The sequence below is a fragment of the Haemaphysalis longicornis genome, unplaced genomic scaffold (genome assembly GCF_048455015.1).
Source record: "Haemaphysalis longicornis isolate Haplotype H1 unplaced genomic scaffold, Haemaphysalis longicornis Haplotype H1 scaffold_4, whole genome shotgun sequence".
In the NCBI taxonomy this organism is placed as follows: Eukaryota; Metazoa; Arthropoda; class Arachnida; order Ixodida; family Ixodidae; genus Haemaphysalis; species Haemaphysalis longicornis.
The window spans coordinates 28,039,317-28,058,450 of NW_027526361.1; the positions used below are offsets into that span (position 1 = coordinate 28,039,317).

The 19,134-nt window shown below is 47.7% G+C and overlaps 2 protein-coding genes across 3 annotated transcripts in view; one reads left to right on the top strand and one right to left on the bottom strand.

Moving 5' to 3' along the window:
- LOC144179698 (uncharacterized) overlaps window positions 1-5,333 on the top strand; it is a 57,256-nt gene extending 51,923 nt beyond the window's left edge. Inside the window, exons 41-44 of the mRNA XM_077708143.1 lie at window positions 70-391; window positions 1,319-1,390; window positions 2,508-2,744; window positions 4,975-5,333. Of these exons, the coding sequence (XP_077564269.1) occupies window positions 70-391; window positions 1,319-1,390; window positions 2,508-2,744; window positions 4,975-5,121 (778 nt within the window). The 3' untranslated portion in view covers window positions 5,122-5,333. The remainder of the gene's footprint in view (window positions 1-69; window positions 392-1,318; window positions 1,391-2,507; window positions 2,745-4,974) is intronic.
- A 4,710-nt stretch (window positions 5,334-10,043) lies between these two features.
- Window positions 10,044-19,134, bottom strand: part of LOC144178402 (uncharacterized) — a 190,383-nt gene continuing 181,292 nt past the window's right edge. For both annotated transcript variants that reach the window (XM_077706228.1, XM_077706226.1), the window contains exon 10: window positions 10,044-10,414. The gene's annotated coding sequence lies outside the window, so the exon portion shown is untranslated. The remainder of the gene's footprint in view (window positions 10,415-19,134) is intronic.

Here is a 19,134-nt window from a genome sequence, read left to right on the forward strand (position 1 = left end):
GCGCTACAGGTGCCCTACGTTGAGCATCTAATGCCAGGCGGCTTACGGGTGCGACGGTTTGTGGCGCAGGCAAGGTCAGGTGAAGGGCCCCGACCCCCTGGCGGGCGACGAGCCTGCGAAGCTGTTCGACTCGAACGTTCCGCTCGAGGAGAAGCAACGCATCGTGTTCGACTACTACCGACGCCTGGTGGACGAGTACGACCGGTTGCGCCACCCAACCGGACAAAAGGACGCGCCGGCACGCACCTGTCGGGACCTGGCTATCTCGCACCCGGAGTTGCAGGATGGACTCTACTGGATCGACCCCAACGAAGGAAATTCCAAGGACGCCGTCCAAGTGCATTGCCGCATGGCCACCCGTGCCACCTGCGTCTTGCCTTCGCCTAGTCAGGTGCCTGCCATTTTGCCTCCTCATGGCACAAAGGCTTTATTTGCCCGCCAATTCCCCATTTCTCAGCAGAGCGGACGCAGAGCACGTGTTCTCTTGGGCCGCGGCAAGCCTCGCGCTAAGTCATGGTATAAGAAGTATTGCACTGAACGTAACACGTCCTCGCTCTTCCCTTTTTCACACAAACCTTGTGAGTGTTCTTTTTCTTTGCACCCAACTATTTCAGCATTTCGGTGAATGAACCAGTGCGGGCGCACCGCACGCATGCTTCATTCATTGATATAAGCAGTCATACGAAGGATATTTTCAGTACAGCCAATGTTTCTGAGAAATTGAAAGCAGTTGATATCTGTGGTAGATAAGAAGGAGCTGGAAATGTCACCTGGACTTGCTCATCACGTTGAAAGGGCTGGTTTGCAACGACAGTCGTCACCTCGTCTAAACGTGAAATAACGAAGGGGTGCAAGGTGCTTGACGACTGAAATTTTCGGCAGAATCGACCCGGGTACAGTGGGACACTGTCAACGAATAGTGTTTTGAGACGTCCCTAGTCAGCATGGGGGAAAAGGCCACTCTATCTAGAGCGTAAGAAAAATCTGAAGACGTTAGGCGGGGTAGATATTTTTCCTGTTAAGCTTAGAGAAGGAAAATCAGGTGCCTAATAACATTAGACGAAACTTTGTAATATCTCCGCGGAGCCCATAACGGCTAACCATACACCAGAAAAAGGTGATAATTTCCTAATGCACCCGAAAACTACAATTTATCTGTATCCTCCTCAAAACATACTAAAATAGCTCATGGTCATTTCTCACTTACTTCACGGCGATCTATTATGTCATTCTGGATTATTCCGAAGCAAATACGTCAATGTAGTAATTTTTACGCCCCAGTCATGAAGATTTCATTTTTCATTTCATTTTCCCCCAGGTGCCGCGGAAAGTTCACTACGTCGGACGCGCAAAACAGACTTGGTTCAGCGAAATGGAAGGCGGATTTCAGGTAGGTTATGACATCATTTTTATACTGCTTGAGTAGTTTTCCCTGGCATTGAGCTGCGCATTGTATAATTTTGACACCATCACACTGCAAAAGTGAACCGGGACACACAATACGATATTCAACATCGTGCAATTTACCTTTAAAACTCTCGAGCAGCGTTATTAAAACAAAGCATCAAATTATGCGCGATATTTTTTTTACGTTGTGTTAGTTTTGTAGTTATCTACATACTCACTGGTCTCTCTGTGTATACAAACCTGACATTGAAGTCTGTGCCAGTAGAATGTATACTTTGATACTGTACTCGAACAGAAATTTTACAACACGCACTTTGCTTAACAGAAACACGAAGAGCTTTTTTACAGCATTTAATTTTATGATGAAGTTACTTCTTCTTTGTTCCTGGTTTCCAAAGGAGGACATCAGCATACTTTTTGTGGATTTAGGGGTTTGGCTCCCTTCTGGTTGATTGATATAAAGGACGGAACTCGCCTGGATTCATTGTTTATATGACTAGACAAATAAAAGCGCGAACAAGCTGGTCTGTTCACGCAAGGTGGAATGCACAGATGTTAATGGGGGTGGAGTGGGACTAGCGTTTACATTCGTGAGGTATGCCTAAGTTTTTATACACAAATTTATTGCGTCATTCACGCCACAAAAGAGCATTTCTTCTTACTGAACAGTGCATGTTTTGCAAATTTCGAGGGATTTTTTTTGCTAACAATACGCAGTGATAATGCGCCGACCTCTACGTGGTCGGTCGTGAATTCGTGCTTTCCACAACAAAGGCAGGAACGGCACGCTTTACAAATTCCATGGTGGGCTTAAATTCATCTTATCAAACATCTAGGATATCCTTTAAATAGAGTAAACTTGAGGAAGAGCTTCGTGTACAATACTGATGCCTTGTCAGTGGTTTCCCCGACCAGGTTACTCCATAGCTCCTCTGGTGTCTCGAGGCAAGTTCGATTCGAAAAATGTTATTTAGGCCAATGTCGAGTCGTCGCGGCCCTAAATGGTGTATATATCAGACGTGATGTTTCGTTTTTAGCGTAAAAGCCTGTCCGGAATTCGAAGAGTGATTGCTGTTTTGTCTGCATGGTGTCTCTTGCAGCTGAGCTACAAGATCGACCGGATACAGCTGAGCTTCCTACAGATGCTGAGCTCGGAAGCATCACAGAACGTGACCTACCACTGCAGAAACTCGGTGGCCTTCTGGGACGCCGAGAAGCGATCGCACCGACGCGCACTCCGCCTCATGTCGCACAACGACCTGGAGCTGCGCGCGCCGGAGCAGCAGGGGGACACGAACCCAGCGTTCACTTTCCACGCGCTCTTCGACGGGTGCAAGGTATGCTGGTGTCACCCTTCACGGGCGCGTTCCAGCCGACCGATTCAATCGTCAAGTAGCTGCTCCAGTTCTTGTAACTTGTGCTTGTGCTTGTGCTTGTGCTATTCGGCATACTTAAGGAAGTAGCACAGAAATTGCTCGAAAACGCGTTACAGAGAGGATTACGAGAACAGGTGGTCCCGTCTTCTGTCTTGCGTGTTTTCGTTCAAGCTTTGCGAAATTTCACCAGGTGTGCATAACCACCAACACGCCTAACTTTACATTCCAGTGCTTTTCTTAAAGCGAAAGCTATTTAAAGCGAAAGCTTTCTTAGTAGAACCGATGGCGTTTTGTCAGAAAACTAATATTAATTTTCCCATAGGCTGCGAAAGGATCCGCACCCATTTCACGAGGTGTAACGTGAGGCCACAACGGCGGCTGTTGCACGTTTTGCAGCAGCGACTTTCCGTTGTTTGCGTGCCCATTCGCGCTTCTGTGCGCGCCGACGCTCTTTTGAATTAACGCTCCCGTTCGTCCGAGCGAACGACACGCCTCCGTTCAACAGAAAGTTAAAAGCGAAACTGCTGATAACGGCACTGGCGCCACCTTCAGCCGATTGCGCAACTTGAGAGGGAGGCACCAGTGGTGGCGAGGGATGTAAAACTTTTGGAAAAAGGCGTCGGTGAGGGTGAGGAGAAGCATGGAAGCGGTGTTGAGTAAAGCGACTTCGCCGGAATGAAAACTGCGGTGGGGTTAGCCATATACAGCTTCGGTGCAAAAATCCTATCATGCTAGTTGCTAGCCGCAAGTTCTCAACCGTAAGAGAGCGCGGATAACTTTTGGGAGTCTTTTGAATTGCTGTTTTACAATGGGCTTAGCGTCTTTCTATGGCCCAGGCCCCGAATACTAAATCTACTCAGCCGCAGTCACGCCAGCTACAGAGAACCTACACCAGCTACCGAGCTACAGAGCGCTTGCGAGTTACTTTTGCAGTAGAGTCTCGATAACTCGAAGTCACATTATTGAAATTTTAGGCTAATTGAAAGGGATGTTTCGGTACCGGCAATTGTACATCCAATTCAATAGAAAAAATCACTCTATAATTCGAAGCTAAAACCTAATAGTATATCGATTATTTGGAAGTTATTGGGAATAAAAAAGCATCAAGGTGACCGTCGTATCTTGATAAGATTCAAAATTTTTCAGCTCCAAAACACCGTCCTGCTCTGCACTATGTCTGCGCCATCGCAGCCGAGGCAGAGCACAGTCGTAAAGAGGCAGGTCAGCTGAGACTCGCGCCAGCGTACGCACTGTCTCTGAGACTGAAGTGCAGGGTCCCGAGCTTGGCACGCGAAGGAACTGTCCGTGCAATGGTTTCGGGGGACGAAGATCCGGAAGAGCGACTGGACCCACCTACCCCTTCCTTGTTGCACACAGCTCCGTGTGAGCACATTGCGTGGTGGACGCTTCAGGCTTCTAATTTAGCGATAAGTCTGAACTATCAGGGCAAACCGTGCACATGTCGTACGCTCGAACTGCCGACGAAAGTCGACATTCAGAACAAAATAAAAAAGGGAGACGTGCTTTTATTGGATTGGATGCTTTTATTAGATTTTCTGTTCAACTCGAAGTTCGGTTAATTTCGAAGTTTTTTTTTTGTGTGTGTGTGTGGCCCCGTGGACTTCGTATTAACGGAACTCGACTCTGGATTGCATTAATTCGTCAATTTCTTAGCGGAGCAATCGGTTGTCTTTTAACATTAAGCAGTTTTCTTTTCTCTCTCTCTCTCTCTCTCTCTCTCTCTCTCTCTCTCTCTCTCTCTCTCTCTCTCTCTCTCTCTCTCTCTCTCTCTCTCTCTCTCTCTCTCTCTCTCTCTCTCTCTCTCTCTCTCTCTCTCTCTCTCTCTCTCTCTCTCTCAACTGTGATTGCACACCTGTTTTCTTATTGCGCGTGCAGCAGTGTGTCATTGATTCATGCTCAGCAATGAGCGTTACGGGAAAACTACTGTCACACATCATGATTAATTACTCCAGCATAGGGATTTCCACACTCCAACTAAACTTTACTAAAGTACTGGTGTTTTCACGCCACAAGTCCAAAAATTTGCTCCTGGCAAGTTATACTCCTGGCAAACGCAAGGCCCAGTTCTCTCAGGCGACCGAGTGTCGCCCCCTCTTGCGTATATCTCTGGAACGTGAGAAAGCGCCGTGGCGAAAAGGGACACACTGGTACACTGATCTCTCTTGCGCAGGGCCGGTCGGACCAGTGGAGCCACAGCCTACTGCAGTACAAGTCGGAGAAACCACAGCGGTTACCCATAGTCGACGTGGCCCCGAGAGACATCGGTTTGAAGAATCAAGAGTTCGGCCTGGACATAGGCCCAGCCTGTTTCTACTAGCTGCCAAAAAGAACCATAGACAGTGCACTCTGAGTGTTCTAGGATGCGCGTCTCGCGGCCTGCACGTCGACCGACTGAGTGTGGCGCGCCTTATGGTGTGCTATCTCCTCTTCGGCGTTGACACCAGCCATGCACGGTGCGGGTACCTGCCACTACCATTCACTGCCACTTCGGTACAAAACTTTTTCGTGTTTTACAATGCAGCCAATAAATTCAACATACTTCATTCACGAATGACTGGTCTGTTTGTAGAGTGATCGTCCTGCAGAAGGTCAGCTTTTTTACGAAGAAATGTTTACTTGGGTCAATTCTACCCATTTCGACGTAACCAAGGGTAGTTTGGTAGCTTTGAGGTCTCTTTAGGAACAAGACACGGCGACTCGCGTTATTTATTTCACGTTCCGAACCATGCAGGCAGTGCCGCTTTTGTAACATTCAAGAAACAAACTGTCGCCGCGTGCTGCCGTGCCTTAACGCAGGAGACCCCTATAATGATCATAATCACCTATCCATCAGGCAGTACAGCCAAATTCACTTCAGCTTCTGCCTTGTTTTCCGAAACGGGCAGCCCAACTTTAGAACAGCTCGCGCTGCAAAACAGCCACCGGTGTCTTTAACGTCAGTTTCTAGAGTTAAAAAGCAAATTCATAAATTTCATTAATTAATTAATTATGAGGTCTAACGCGCCGACGCTACACAGGCGATGAGGTGCGCCGTAGTAGAGGGCTCCGGATTAATTTTGACCACCTGGGGATCCTTAACGTGCGCAAAACTCTCAGACACATGGGAGTTTTCGCCTTTCACTTCCATCAGCAAATATTAAACTTGGAGACGTTTGTACAGGTGCTGGTTCTCGAAAATAGCTCCCACCCATTGAATGGAAAAAATTCTAGGACACCTAAGCACTCCTTATGATGTGGTGAAGGGTAAAGCATCTTGCATTGAATTGGGGAGCGGGTATGCCGTAATCGTGTACGCAGTCACGTTTCGCAGCAGCTGCTGATGTAGGCAGCTCAGATATCATTACTGTAAACATCATCACACCGATTAAAGTTGCAGAACTATTACTAGAGGCCGGATATTACGCCTTAAAGAAGGGCGTTCTGGGCGCCAAAAATAGGCAGGCAAAACAATGTTTAAGCCTCGAACGTCATAAAAATCTGTTTTGGGAGCACGCCTTGAAAGCAGCCTCAGAATCACTGCGAAAACTGTCAAAAACCATAGCAAACTACCACCACTCCAGATTTATGGATACAAATTATGGATTTATGGACACAAAATACAAAATTGTGTCCCTTGTCACTGAGAATGGGCGTCCCGTTCATGTGGGGTCAGCGGGTTGCCCGGTAACATTAATAACGATCGCAAACTGCACTCAAAAGCGAAAGTTGCAGCTAAATAGTGTTCATATAGGCGCCGATTTCGAAAATAAGCATTTATAGGCCATTAGGCACAAATGCCGCAATAAACATTTATAACCACATTGGAAACACAATAAAAGCCCTTCTTAACCTCCTATACATGCTTATACATCAAAGTGGAGCAGTGGGAGCAAAAGCAACAATACAGGCATTTGCCAAAAATTCGGTCTCCACTAATTACGTAGCGCCTACAGTGACACCTAGTGGTGCCCATATGGCCTCTCATTTTCATCATCAGCCTTTTCTCTTTACGACATTTTCTTTTTCTTTCAGTTACCGAAACTGAGAGACTAACTGCGTGTTTTCCATGTTTGAACTAGTGCCAAGTGCATGTCTCTAACACACGTTCCTAAGTCGAAGGCCCGAACCCATTAGTTAGGTTCCCCTTAAGCAATCGCCAATGGTCTAACCGGGGTGGTCTGGTAATTCCGCGCCTTCTTGCGTTCCGGAAGACCTTACTTTGAATCCCTCAGCGCAAAACTTACCGGATATTATTTCCTACACAGTTATTTTGTTTGTTTAGAGCTTCCTTCTGGGCGGTCGTGGACCTCACTTTACCCTTTGAGCAGTCGATCATTCGGTGTACCCTCCGGCGGCCATTTTGTGCGCTATGAACGCCGGATTTTCGACCGACATAATTATCTCATGCTTTCGCACTATAGTGAGAGGGAAATTGGGAAATCATTTGATTGAGTGTAGGGTTTAACGCGCCGCCGGCAACGCAGGCGATGAGGCGCGCCGTAGTGGAGGGCTCCGGATTAATTTTGACCACCTGGGGATCTTTAACGTGCGCCGAAATCTCGTACACACGGGTGTTTCTGCTTTTCGCCTCCATCAGAAAAGCGGCCGCCGCGGCCGGGAATCGAACCCGCGACCTCGTGCTCAGCAGCGCAACAAATTGGGCAATCATGCTTCGGCCATCACATCATAGAGTACTTTGGTGCCCTGGTAATGGTTCTCCTGTTAACCTGTTCTGTAGTCACCTTCCCTAAACTTCCGACGCGGAAAGCCTCTTGCCACACTGGGCATGATAAATCCTGCAAGCCTCGCAAGTAGTAGTAGTAGTAGTACTAGTAGTACGAAACTTCATTGAGCCATGAAGTACGAGTGGGTCCTTTGGGGAATCCAAGTGATGACCGGGCTACCGATGCCCTAGATGCCAAAAATTGCTGTGCGCCCAGGTGGTCGCTGGTGATCGGGTTCGCCCACAGCTTAGGAACGGGGAAGGTGAAAGGGAAGAGTGGGAGGTCTGGGTCGTGTGCACGCTCTACTAAAATGTGGGTTAGTGTGCCTGAATTAGAGTAGAAAGTGCATTGGGCGGGAGAGTGAGTGGAAAACACGTGGTGTAAGCGAATTAGATGGACGAAGGTATTCGTCTGGATCCGACGGAGAGTCGTTTCTCCTGATTTGGAGAGCATGAAGCGAGGTTGAGGGAAATAACGTCTGTCGAGTGCATAGTGGTGTGTAATTTTTCTGAAATCTGACAAACAGTGCAGACACCGCTCGTTCTTCTGGGGCCTGGGGCGGGCGTGCGCAGCCCTCCTGATGGGCAAATTTATTGCCTGCCAATGTACAATGGGCAGGTATCCAGACGTGGGCGACGTTTCTTTGGGGCTAATGTTGCGAGAGGAGGCGGATAGTCGGTGGGGCCACCCTCCCCGCCAGTTAAAACTACCGAACTCTTGGTGTGGATGAGTGCGAGTACAAACGCCAGTTATCCAGAAATCTGCGTGTATGTAATGTAATTGAAGCACACAATATGAGTACTGATTTATGATGATAGTTCCACCTCTGCGCTGCCAGCATAGATACGAGCAAGCATCTGCGTACGCGACGTCCGGACGGTTCCCATAGAAGCTCTCCTGGGCTTGACTCCACGCATGTCATCTCCGCGAATGGAAATTAGGGTGCGTGTGCTTGTGTATTGGGCGAACCCTTATAGCAGACCTCCAAGCCTCGAGGAGTAAAAGAAGAGCAGCAGGACATAGCGGGTACGCGAGTCATGGGTGTTTGAGTAAGGCGAGACCCGCAGGCGTTTCAGTCTGGTGGACACGTAACTTGCGAGGGGGCGTTCAATTAATTTTGAGCCTCGCTGATTGCCTCGATTCGTTTATGGTGTATTCCGTCTATTCACCGTGCATTCCTAAGCATTGTGTAAAGCTTTACACTATAACGTTGGCAGGAATTTCAGGTATGAATGTTATATAAACAACAAGGGCTATAGGCGCTATCTGACACCACCGTTTCAAATACAGAAGCAGAACACATTAAGTGTATTCGACCTCCAAAGAGTGACGCTAAATTACTAGCGAGGACATGCCAAGACGCGCTTTGAGTATAAAAAGGATGTTCTCGATGTTATGCGAGAAACACGGGAGTATCCATAAAGTAGCATATCAAAGGAGTTATGTTAATTTCATAAGCGTTAAGTATCTCTGCTGTTAATGCATGTCTCGAATGTGTATTTCGCTATGCGCTGCTCACAGCCAGCTGATAGCTGTGGCTGTGTGTTAAGGGCAACTCTAGTGTTGAACTAGTTTTGATTGACGCTAGGCGGAATGTCGATGAAATCTTGGAATATAAGATTTATACAGTAGAATACCTTGTATTATCCTTTTAAGCTATGAAAGGTAGAGTCAGTCAACACTCGTAGGCGGGATGTATAGGAACGCTTAGAATATAAGCTTTATACGGTATACTGTACTTTGAAATAACTTTCTTTAGCTACGAGAAGTAGACTCAGGCGGCATTCGTACGCTTTTTATAGAAAATGTCCATAGTGTCGGCATTGCATGAGGTGATTGTCAGCGCTTGCTGGGGTAAATGCAACTTTGTGATTATTGCGCTTTTCATTGTACCGCCGTTCTCTGCTAAATGGTAGCGAATATAGCCGGCGCCAAGAATCAGTTAAGGCAGGCCACACGCGACAGCCACAGTCATTTGAGCAGCGTCAAGGTTTCTTAGCATTCCAATATAGAGTTAAATATACCTGAGGTGTAGACTAGAAGCATTATTTTCTTTCTTGTTGCAATCGCTTTGTTGGAAATTATGCCGCTGCCCATACCGATTCTGAGAGAACCAATGAAACGTGAAATTTCGCTTAGCATGCTTTCTTCAAACCGAGAAAGACCTGTCGGAGGAACTTCTTGCTCCAATTTCGATATTGATAACCCAAGGTTGAAAACCTGCGCCCAAGTGTTATATGCTCTGTTCGTGAGGGTGTGCAGTTGCGCTCAGGCCTTGCGCACAGCGTACTTAGCATCCAAGTTGACGGTGGTGGCATCCAGGACGTGACTACCCGCACGTACTTCATGCTTTATCGCTTGGCCACGTAACCCCCAGAGCTGTGTATGGAAGGAATCCCAATGGCTAAGTATAAGTAATACGCTAAAAACCAGTGTATAAGTGAAAATGCTTACATTTTCCTCTTAAATGAACTGTCATTGCATCGTCACTTCGAAGGATTTCAGTCACTGCTAATTGCGGCGACCTGGACAGGGATGTCAAGTATCGCAGTTACTGCTGCATATACGTGATGCCTCGTTTTCATTGTATTTAAGCACAGGTACCGCGAGGCAATGAAAAAAAGATGAGCCGTGAGGAGAGCACGACACGTTGGTCTCGAGCTGCATGTGGTCCAGTGAAGTTGCACGGGAGTCCTCTGGGAAGCTCGTGTGGTCGGTGGGCTGGTAACAGTCGTAGAGTCGCACTTCGGCGCGAAACACGATTGTAAAAAAACGTGGAAGCGCTTTGTGGGATGCGCGGGTGGTCACAGACGGCGGTTGACCGGCTGGAATCTGCAGAACTGGTTCACGGCTTCCGAGGCAATCCATGGCTGGTATCGAACGATGAGCCTCCACATCCGTGACGCACTGCGTAGATCAGAAGTTTTCTTTACGCATTAGCGCTAATATATCATAACCGACCGGTGCAGTGGAAGTTCAGCGTATTAATTGACACCAATAAATACGAAGGTTGTCCCTCGTATTTATTGGTGCATGCAAACTGCCAGAGCAACATGATTTGATGTTTGTTATCATTTTTGTTAATGTCTGTCAAGGCATATATACAGATATAATTTTAGTTCAGTCATAATCCCACTAAAAATTGAGTCGTTACACTGATATATAAATTTATAGGCTTCCTGGCGTTTGCAAAGGAATGGCTGGTTAACCTGCCGCGAGATGACAAATATTATCACGCCAATATTGCTTGCGTTGCCTGAAAGCCATGTCAGCAATGTATGTTTTCATTGTAAAACCTGCCGCTGTTCCACGGTTTACAGCCGCTTTTAAAACTGTCCCTAGAAGGTTACAAGTTCGTGCCTATAGACTACGCAGCCTTGGTCTGACAGCGCTTTCGCCAGGGCCGTACCCAGAAATTTTTTTCGGGGGGTGTTATGAATTTTGGGAAGGGGGTAATTTGGCTGAAAGCAACAGTAAGTATTGTTTACGTGCTGCCTGGAAAAGATTTCGGGAGGGGTTCGAACCCCCAAACCCCCCCTCTGGGTACGGCCCTGGCTTTCGCTATTGGCTGAACGCTGAAATGGCGGTCTCCTTCACTGCTGAAGAACTCTGAACAAACATAGCTTGAGCACGAGGCGCCGTAAATATGAAACCGCCGCCCACAATGTACTCTGGCTAAATGCACCAATGTAGGACATATGCCCTTAGCGGGAATTTTCAACAGCTGATAGCGGTCAAAGTAACTCAGGGCTGTGTTATACCTCTCATTGCCCAATATTTCGCGAACCCTTTTATAGTACAGTCGGAGTTTCCCAGGAAGGGACCAGAAGCAGCTACCCTCGACTCCCTCCTTGAGAAACGCCTCCGACCCTGGGCGGCGTCAAAACAGCACGCGACAAAACAGCACTACCAGAATAGCACGATCACCAAAAAGCACAGCGCCAAAAGAGCACGCGAAAAAGGACAAAACGACAAAACAGCGCAGCGACAAAACAACCCTTTTTTATGGAACGCCTAAATTGGCATATATTTACATGTTTAACGTGTGTACAAACAGTAGGATAGTGCCAAATGCTCTCTATACAATTTTATTTCGTTGCGTTACTGTTTGAGGGGGGGGGGGGGGGCGGAGCGGAAATGTTCGGATTTCTGCTGCGCTACGTGTAATTTCTGTCCCCAACCTGGCACCCTGTACCACATGGTATGGGAGTGTCAGAAATCCCCATCCCAAATCCTCACCCAACGTACGAGCCGTGGGCGGGCCAGCTGGCCAGCTCCGACCTCTCTGCCCAGCGTAGCCTGGTGGAGAGGGCTAGGGCAGCCAGCGCGGACCAGGGCTACCCAGACTAGAGGACGCCCCCCCACCGGTCGGGCGCCCAACCATCAGCGCCTAAAGCTCGTCTAAATAAAGCTTATTCACTCACTCACTCACTCACTCGGATTTCATTACCTTCGGACAATGTAGCTTATGCCTGTTACAACTAGTCACATATGTAATAAGCTATAACACAAACAAGACATGCTTCGTTTTTTTTTATATTGCATTTGTGCGGTTTCAAAGCATAAACAGTTTGCCATACTTTTTTCTCACGACGCAAAACATGTCCCATTATTGCACATTGAGCTACCCGTAGTAGGCTGACGTTCCTTCTATTTTAATAGTTATTTCATAATGTATTACGTACATTTGTATTGGTAATTTATTGTTATTCTTAACGTGCGTCGTTCAACAACAATTTTCGCATTTTCGTTGCTTCGTTACGTCAGCCCTAGAAGTGGAAGGTTGTGTTCCATTTATTATGATGTTTACATATCATGCAATAACTCCTTGCCTGCTCATCCATTCTGATGGCGCATGAGGGGATGTCATTTTACAAAAAAGAAAATACTTCAAATGCAAGAATGCGCTGTAATTGCCCGTGACATCTAATCGTTACGAATTACGGTGCCAGAAAATTTGAACCCCCTACCACCCTCCCTTCGCGGCCTGAGCAAGTTTTCCTGGTTTGGGAATTCTTTGGCCTACTCTGGAATTATCTGGCCTAAGCGCTGGCATCAATGCTGGAAAAGGCATGCCATGATTGTCTACGAACACGACAGCAAAACGAGTTCAGGGAACGACCTCGCAGTATCGTCGCCAACACTACCGTATATATGCTGTTACGCCAGACACTACCACCTTGTGTAGTCGTCTTCTAATTTTACCAACTTAAACGCCCGGGATTGCCAAACTTGACCTCATCAATATCAGAAATAGATTCCGCAAACGAGTCGCAATTAAATAACCTCGGTCTCGCTGTGGCGCACCCGTCAAGCCCGCATGCGCGCATGCACGCACGCACAAAAACACTCGCGCACACACACACACACACACACACACACACACGCGCGCGCACACACAAGCACGCGCATACACAAACCAACACACGCACGCGCAGGCTCACACGCACGCAAGAAGACGCACACACACGCACAAAGACACGCACACACAGGCACATCACACGCGCGCGCACACGCACAGGCACACACGCACGCACGCACGCACGCACGCAAAAAGACGCGCGCACACACGCCCAAAGACACGCAGACACTAGCACACACGCACACACACACGCAAAAAAGACGCACACACAAACGCACACACACACACGCCCACACACGCACACACACAGACACCCACACACACAAGCACACGCATACACAAACGCACAAGCACAAGCACACGCACCCACACACACACACACACGCACAAAGACACACAAAAGGACACGCACGAGCACACGCATACATACCAAGCGCGGAAGCAGAGTTCGGTCGGTAACCGTTCGGGGTCGAGCTACTATATTTTGTTGGGGTTCAGTTCCGGTTCGACTAAATCACGTACCGAATCAATTCATTCATTCGAATTACCGTATTACCAAATGTAAAAAATCCCGGGCCATCTTCACTAACGTGAAACCTGGCGAGGGGCGAAGCATGCAATGTATAAGTGTATTCTTGGCGCTTCGGCGTTTTTGCCAACGGACATGAAACCTTTGTGGGGTAGAGACACCGTGACCAGGACCGTGGGTAGAGGTATACAGCTTTGCTGTAAAACTCTCGTGTCTTTGATGCGAGAAACGTTCTAGGTGGAGGCATAAACGAGTGTCCCGGGTTTTTTTAAAATGATAGACTTTCTTGGAACAGAAAGTTTGGTCATAAGTGATATTTGTAGTGTTCCTTTATTAAAATTTCTATGGGTGCTTGGCTTTTGGGATAGCGAATAAAATACTGCATCAATTGCAAAAACCGCCGCCTGCTGTTGCCCGCGCTACTATAGCTCCTGGCGGCATTTAAGAAATCAAACAGCAACAGTAACAAAAGGTTTCACTAGATAGGTTCCATGTTCTGCTTGAAACGCTCGTGGAGTAGGGCAACGTGGTTCTATAAACGTTGGAGTATGGTGCCTCGATTCACGCGCGTCTCCACCATACGGCAGCCCTGGTATCGAGGCACCCGACTTGGAGTAGTGGAACGCGGTAAATTTAAATTGGCTTGAGCAAACCTCTAGCGTGTTATCTTGGGAGGAACGAGACGGGAGAAGAATAGCATGAGAGGTGAGCGGGAAAGAGAAGGGAGGCATTTACTTGGCAGGGGCGTCAGTCGACTATCGTCTTTCGTCTACACTTGCAACGAAAGGAGCAGACACACTGCTATTTTTAGTACGCGTTGCGTTCTAGCGCGAGGCGTAAACGAGTGTCCCGGTGTTTTAGTACCGTAACTACATGTGACGACAATTACGACGACGACAGGAGACGTCAACAGCCCCAGCACCTAAGGGACTTCGCCCCTAAAAATGCATTTGTAGCTCTAAGCGACCACGAAGAAACATTACATGCTAGTTCAATCAAACCATTGCAGAGATTTGGAAAGCCCTAAATCTTTTGCCTATATAAACGTCTCGTTGAAGAATAATTCTCAGCGTGGCTCAATCGACAGACAGACAGACAGACAGACAGACAGACAGACAGACAGACAGACAGACAGACAGACAGACAGACAGACAGACAGACAGACAGACAGACAGACAGACAGACAGACAGACAGACAGACAGACAGACAGACAGACAGACAGACAGACAGACAGACAGACAGACAGACAGACAGACAGACAGACAGACAGACAGACAGACAGACAGACAGACAGACAGACCAAAGCATATGCGTTTAAGTTGCACAAGAAAGACTGTGGTCTCTAAAAAATGTTTTAGTTACGTTTCGGTAAAGGTACCGGGCCTAGGCAGGTATTTTAGTGATTAAGGCAGCATAGTGACCTAGAACGCCGCATCCCACAGCTATAATAACGCATAGCCATGAACCGCCCTTCAGCAAAATGCAGAGCGCACCATTTCTACACGAAAAATATGTAAAATCAACTTGGCGTATATTGTTAGAGTCGTGAATACAAATATACGACTGGCCCGAGCAGCAGTTGCTTATTAACACCTAAAATGTAAAAAACGCTAAAATAGGTTTCGACGCCACCGACACTCTTAAGCAATACAATTTAAAAGATTAAATATTGTGATCGCATCGTGAAACGAGGTTGGAGGAGCTTGCATAAGCGTTTTTCTTAAACAAACACTTCTGCAGCAGGAACGTGTAAATGAAGGATAAATGCATGCGCAAATTTTTGCAGTTGCTGTACTTTTAACTCGCCGCCGAAGTTAAGGCGATACTCTTGCAATTTTCATCGTCAAACTCGCAGCAGAAGGTGAGCCTATAAACTTGCTGTTTTAACCAGCATATCTCACCGCCGAAGGTAAGGTTATACCTTGCCATTTTTAGCGCCATGAAACGACGCCGAAAGTAAGACCTCGCAATTTTCATCGCTAGAACTTGCCGCCAGAGATAAGTCTGTACTTCAACCATTTTAACCGCCTTCACTCGTTGCCAAAGGTAAGGCTATAAGTTTGTCATTTTCATCGCCAAACACGCTGCCGAAGGTAAGGCTAAAACCCACTATTTTTGATCTCCATAACTATTCACCAAGGTAACGCTGTATATACCCTTGCTATTTTAGTGCTACAACTCGCTGCTGAAGGTAGGCAGTATAAACCCCTGCCACTTTCATCTCCCTACTTCGTTGCGAGGGTAACTCTCTACCGTAGCAAGTTTCATCGCCATAACTCGCCTTCGAAGGTAATGTTATACCCTTGAAATTTTCATCGCCATAACTCGCCTTCGAAGGTAATGCTATACGCTTGCAATTTTCATCGCCACAACTCGCCGCCGAAAATAAGGCTATGCCGTGCCGTTTTCATTGCCATAACTCGCTTCCAGGTAAGGCCTGTTGCAATTCTGCGCGCAGCTACCATGTTCGCGCATTCTGCAAGTTGCGGAGTGCTCCCGTGCTTTGTGGCAGAGCCTACCGCTACGTGCGTCTTCTGCGTGGGCGCCTCGCTGTCGGTGACTCAAGCCGTTGCAGCGGCAGCCAAAGGTCCAAGTTGAACTTGTTTCGGCGAGACGGAGGCCGCAGCCGAGATTTCCTCTCCCGTCTCTCTCAGACTCAGCGAGCGACGCTGCTGCCGGCCCCTCACGCACTCTGGAAAGAGTGTTGTGTGCGTCTGTACCAAGGAGGTTAAAAAAATTTCTGTACTATGTTTGGGTCGTGTGCAGAACACTAGGAGAACTGTTTGACAGTTAGCGCTAATACGGGGTGCCTCCGAGCGCAAAATTCATTCGTTTTGGAGCAGGGAATCCATGCTGTCACTCTGTTCGAGTATGCTGTAACTTGCCCAGAAGGGTATCGTTACTGTATTGCTTCGGCCCATCTCTCGCCATGCAGTAGACCAGTTAAGCTTGCCTTCGGCCACTTGTCGTCATCACCAAGGCAGCAACCTTTGCTGGCCGCTCACCACCACGCTACCAAACGCACGATGGAGGCTACGGACCCCGTTTCGGGGACGCCTTCCCGTACGCAACAGCTGCTCGCAGTAGCGGGATGGCCTTGTTTTCATCACCACAACTCGCAGCAGATGGCAAAGCTATACCCTTGCAATTTTTATCTAAACATACCTTATCACCGCCGAAGGGAAGGCTGTAACCTGGCCATATACCTTGCCATTTTCATCGCCATAAGACGCCGCCGAATGTAAGACTTGCCATTTTCATTGAAAATTTAGAGGTTTTTTTTTCTGACTGTTGTACTTGCCACGCTCATGACACACCACTAACACTGGTTTAGCGTCGTGCTCCATCCAGGGGCTGAGCCTCGGCGGTAACGGTGAAGCGGCGATCCCAGCATGTGTAGTGATTAGCTACCGTGATTTCGAACCTCGATGGTTGCTAGGCAACGACTCAAGCAGATGAATGAGCACTGGCGATCACGAGCCTGCGCTCGACGGCCCCACGCAGCATAGCACCGATCGCAACAAGTTAGAGCCCTGTGCTGTGGCAGTGGAGAAAAGCAAAAACGCCCGTGCTTTCGAGATTTCGACGCCCGTTAAAGATTCCCAGGTGGTCAAGATTAATCCGGAGCCCTCCACTACGGCGCGCTTCATAACCTGTGTGGTTTCGGGGCGTTAAACCACATAATCAATCCTTGCTGTGGCAGCACGGCCTGGGAAAACCGCAGATACGAAGCCCAACGAGCTAGTGCACTTTCTGCTCTAAACCTGGCATACTAGCGCACATTTTATTAGAGGGCGCACACAACCCCGGCCTTCCACCCTATCCTTCTTCCCTCACTTTGGTTGATGGATGTCCAGATGGTGATTACCAGCGAACCTCTGGTCATCCATCAACCTCTGGCATCTAGGGCATCAGTCGCCCGGTAACCACTTGGAATCCCGTATCAGGGAACCAGTCCTACTTCTTGGCTCAATACTACTACTTCTACTCCAGAGAGCGGACTAAACGTGACATGTCCTCACAGCTGGCCAGCGATAAACAAATTCCTGGGTAATAGCATTCATGGTAACAGCGGAAGCCTTCACAGCGGATGCCTTCGCTGCTTTTGGTAATAGCTTTCGAACAGGGCTAACGTGGTTCGATTTGTCTCAAAGCAGCCGACTGCCACTGGAAAAAAAATCTGCTCCATCGTTGCAAATGTCGACAAAAGACGATAGTCTGTCAACATTTGCCAAGTAAATGCCTCTCTTCGCTTTCCCGCTCACCTCTAATATTGTTCCTCTTGCGTCGCGCTCCTCCCAAGGTAAATACGCTAAAGGTTTGCTCAAGTCGATTTAAATTTACCACGTTCTGCTGCTCCAGGCCGGGCGCCTCGATACCAGCACTGCCGTACGGCGGAGACGCACGTGAATCGAGGAGCCCTACTTTTATACGTTTTATAGAACCTACTTTTATACGTTTTACAACGTTTATAGAACCGCATTGCCCTAGTCCACTTACGTTCCAAAAAGAACGTGGAACCTATCTAGCGGTATCTTTCGTTACTGTTGCCGCTTGATTTCTTAAAATACTGCCAGAAGCTATAGTGGCGCGGGCGACAGCAGTCGACAGTGTGATTTTTTTTCTGCAGTGCATGTAGTATTTCATTTCGAAAAAATCAAGAATCCATAAATTTTTTTATAAAAGAACACTGCAAATATTTCTTGTGTATTAATTTTCCGCCTTATATTTGCGTAATCTCTTGTTCTCGTTCAAAAAAGTTGACAAGTATGAACATATAAATGGACTTAGACGTTTAGATTTGGCTGCGAGTTTATAAGACTATTGCGCAGACTTCGTTTCACTTTGGCCGGGTGGCTGAGTCGAGTCACAGACAGACAGATGGACCAACATTTCTGGGTTTAAGTAGCCCAAGAAAGACTATCGTCTGTAAAATTCATTATTTTGGGGGGAAAGAACGGAGCTTCGGAGTGCTAAATCCTGGCTCCAAACCTCGAGACCGACTAAACGGCAGGAAGCTGCCGTCCACTGTCTGATGCTCGGTGACTGCACCACACTGGTTTTCGGCACCAATTTTTCTTTTTTGTTACGTTTTGCGGACGCCCGCTAACGTGGGTTGTTGCCAGGTGATGCCGATGCGTCGAATCGCCGAGAGTACGCTGCATGGGGTGTTGTTACCGTGTTGCTACAACAACGTGTATCGTCGGACCACTGTTACTGTAACAGAAATTTATGGTACGGAAATCAAATGGTCCCCCAAAACTACTGTTAACGAAAAGTTGCATTTCTAAAGTGGGATAAGGGGTTGACACAAGATCATCATCATCATCACCAGCCTATCTACGCCCACTGCAGGGCAAAGGCCTCTCCCATTATTCTCCAATTACCTCGGTCCTGTGCCAACTGTGACCAATTTATCCCCGCAAACTTCTTGATCTCATCTGCCCATCTAACTTTCTGCCGCCCCCTGCAACGCTTGCCTTCTCTAGGGATCCACTCTGTTACCCTTGTCTTATCTGTCTTATCTTGCCTTCGCATTACATGCCCTGCCCACGTCCATTTCTTCTTCTTAATTTCTACTAATATGTCTTTAACGCCAGTTTGCTCCCTGACCCACTCCGCTCTCTTCTTGTCGCTTAATGTTACACCTATCATTTTCCGCTCCATTGCCCGCTGAGTCGTTCTCAATGTAAGGTTGAACCCTCTTAGTGAGCCTCCAAGTTTCCGCCCCGTAG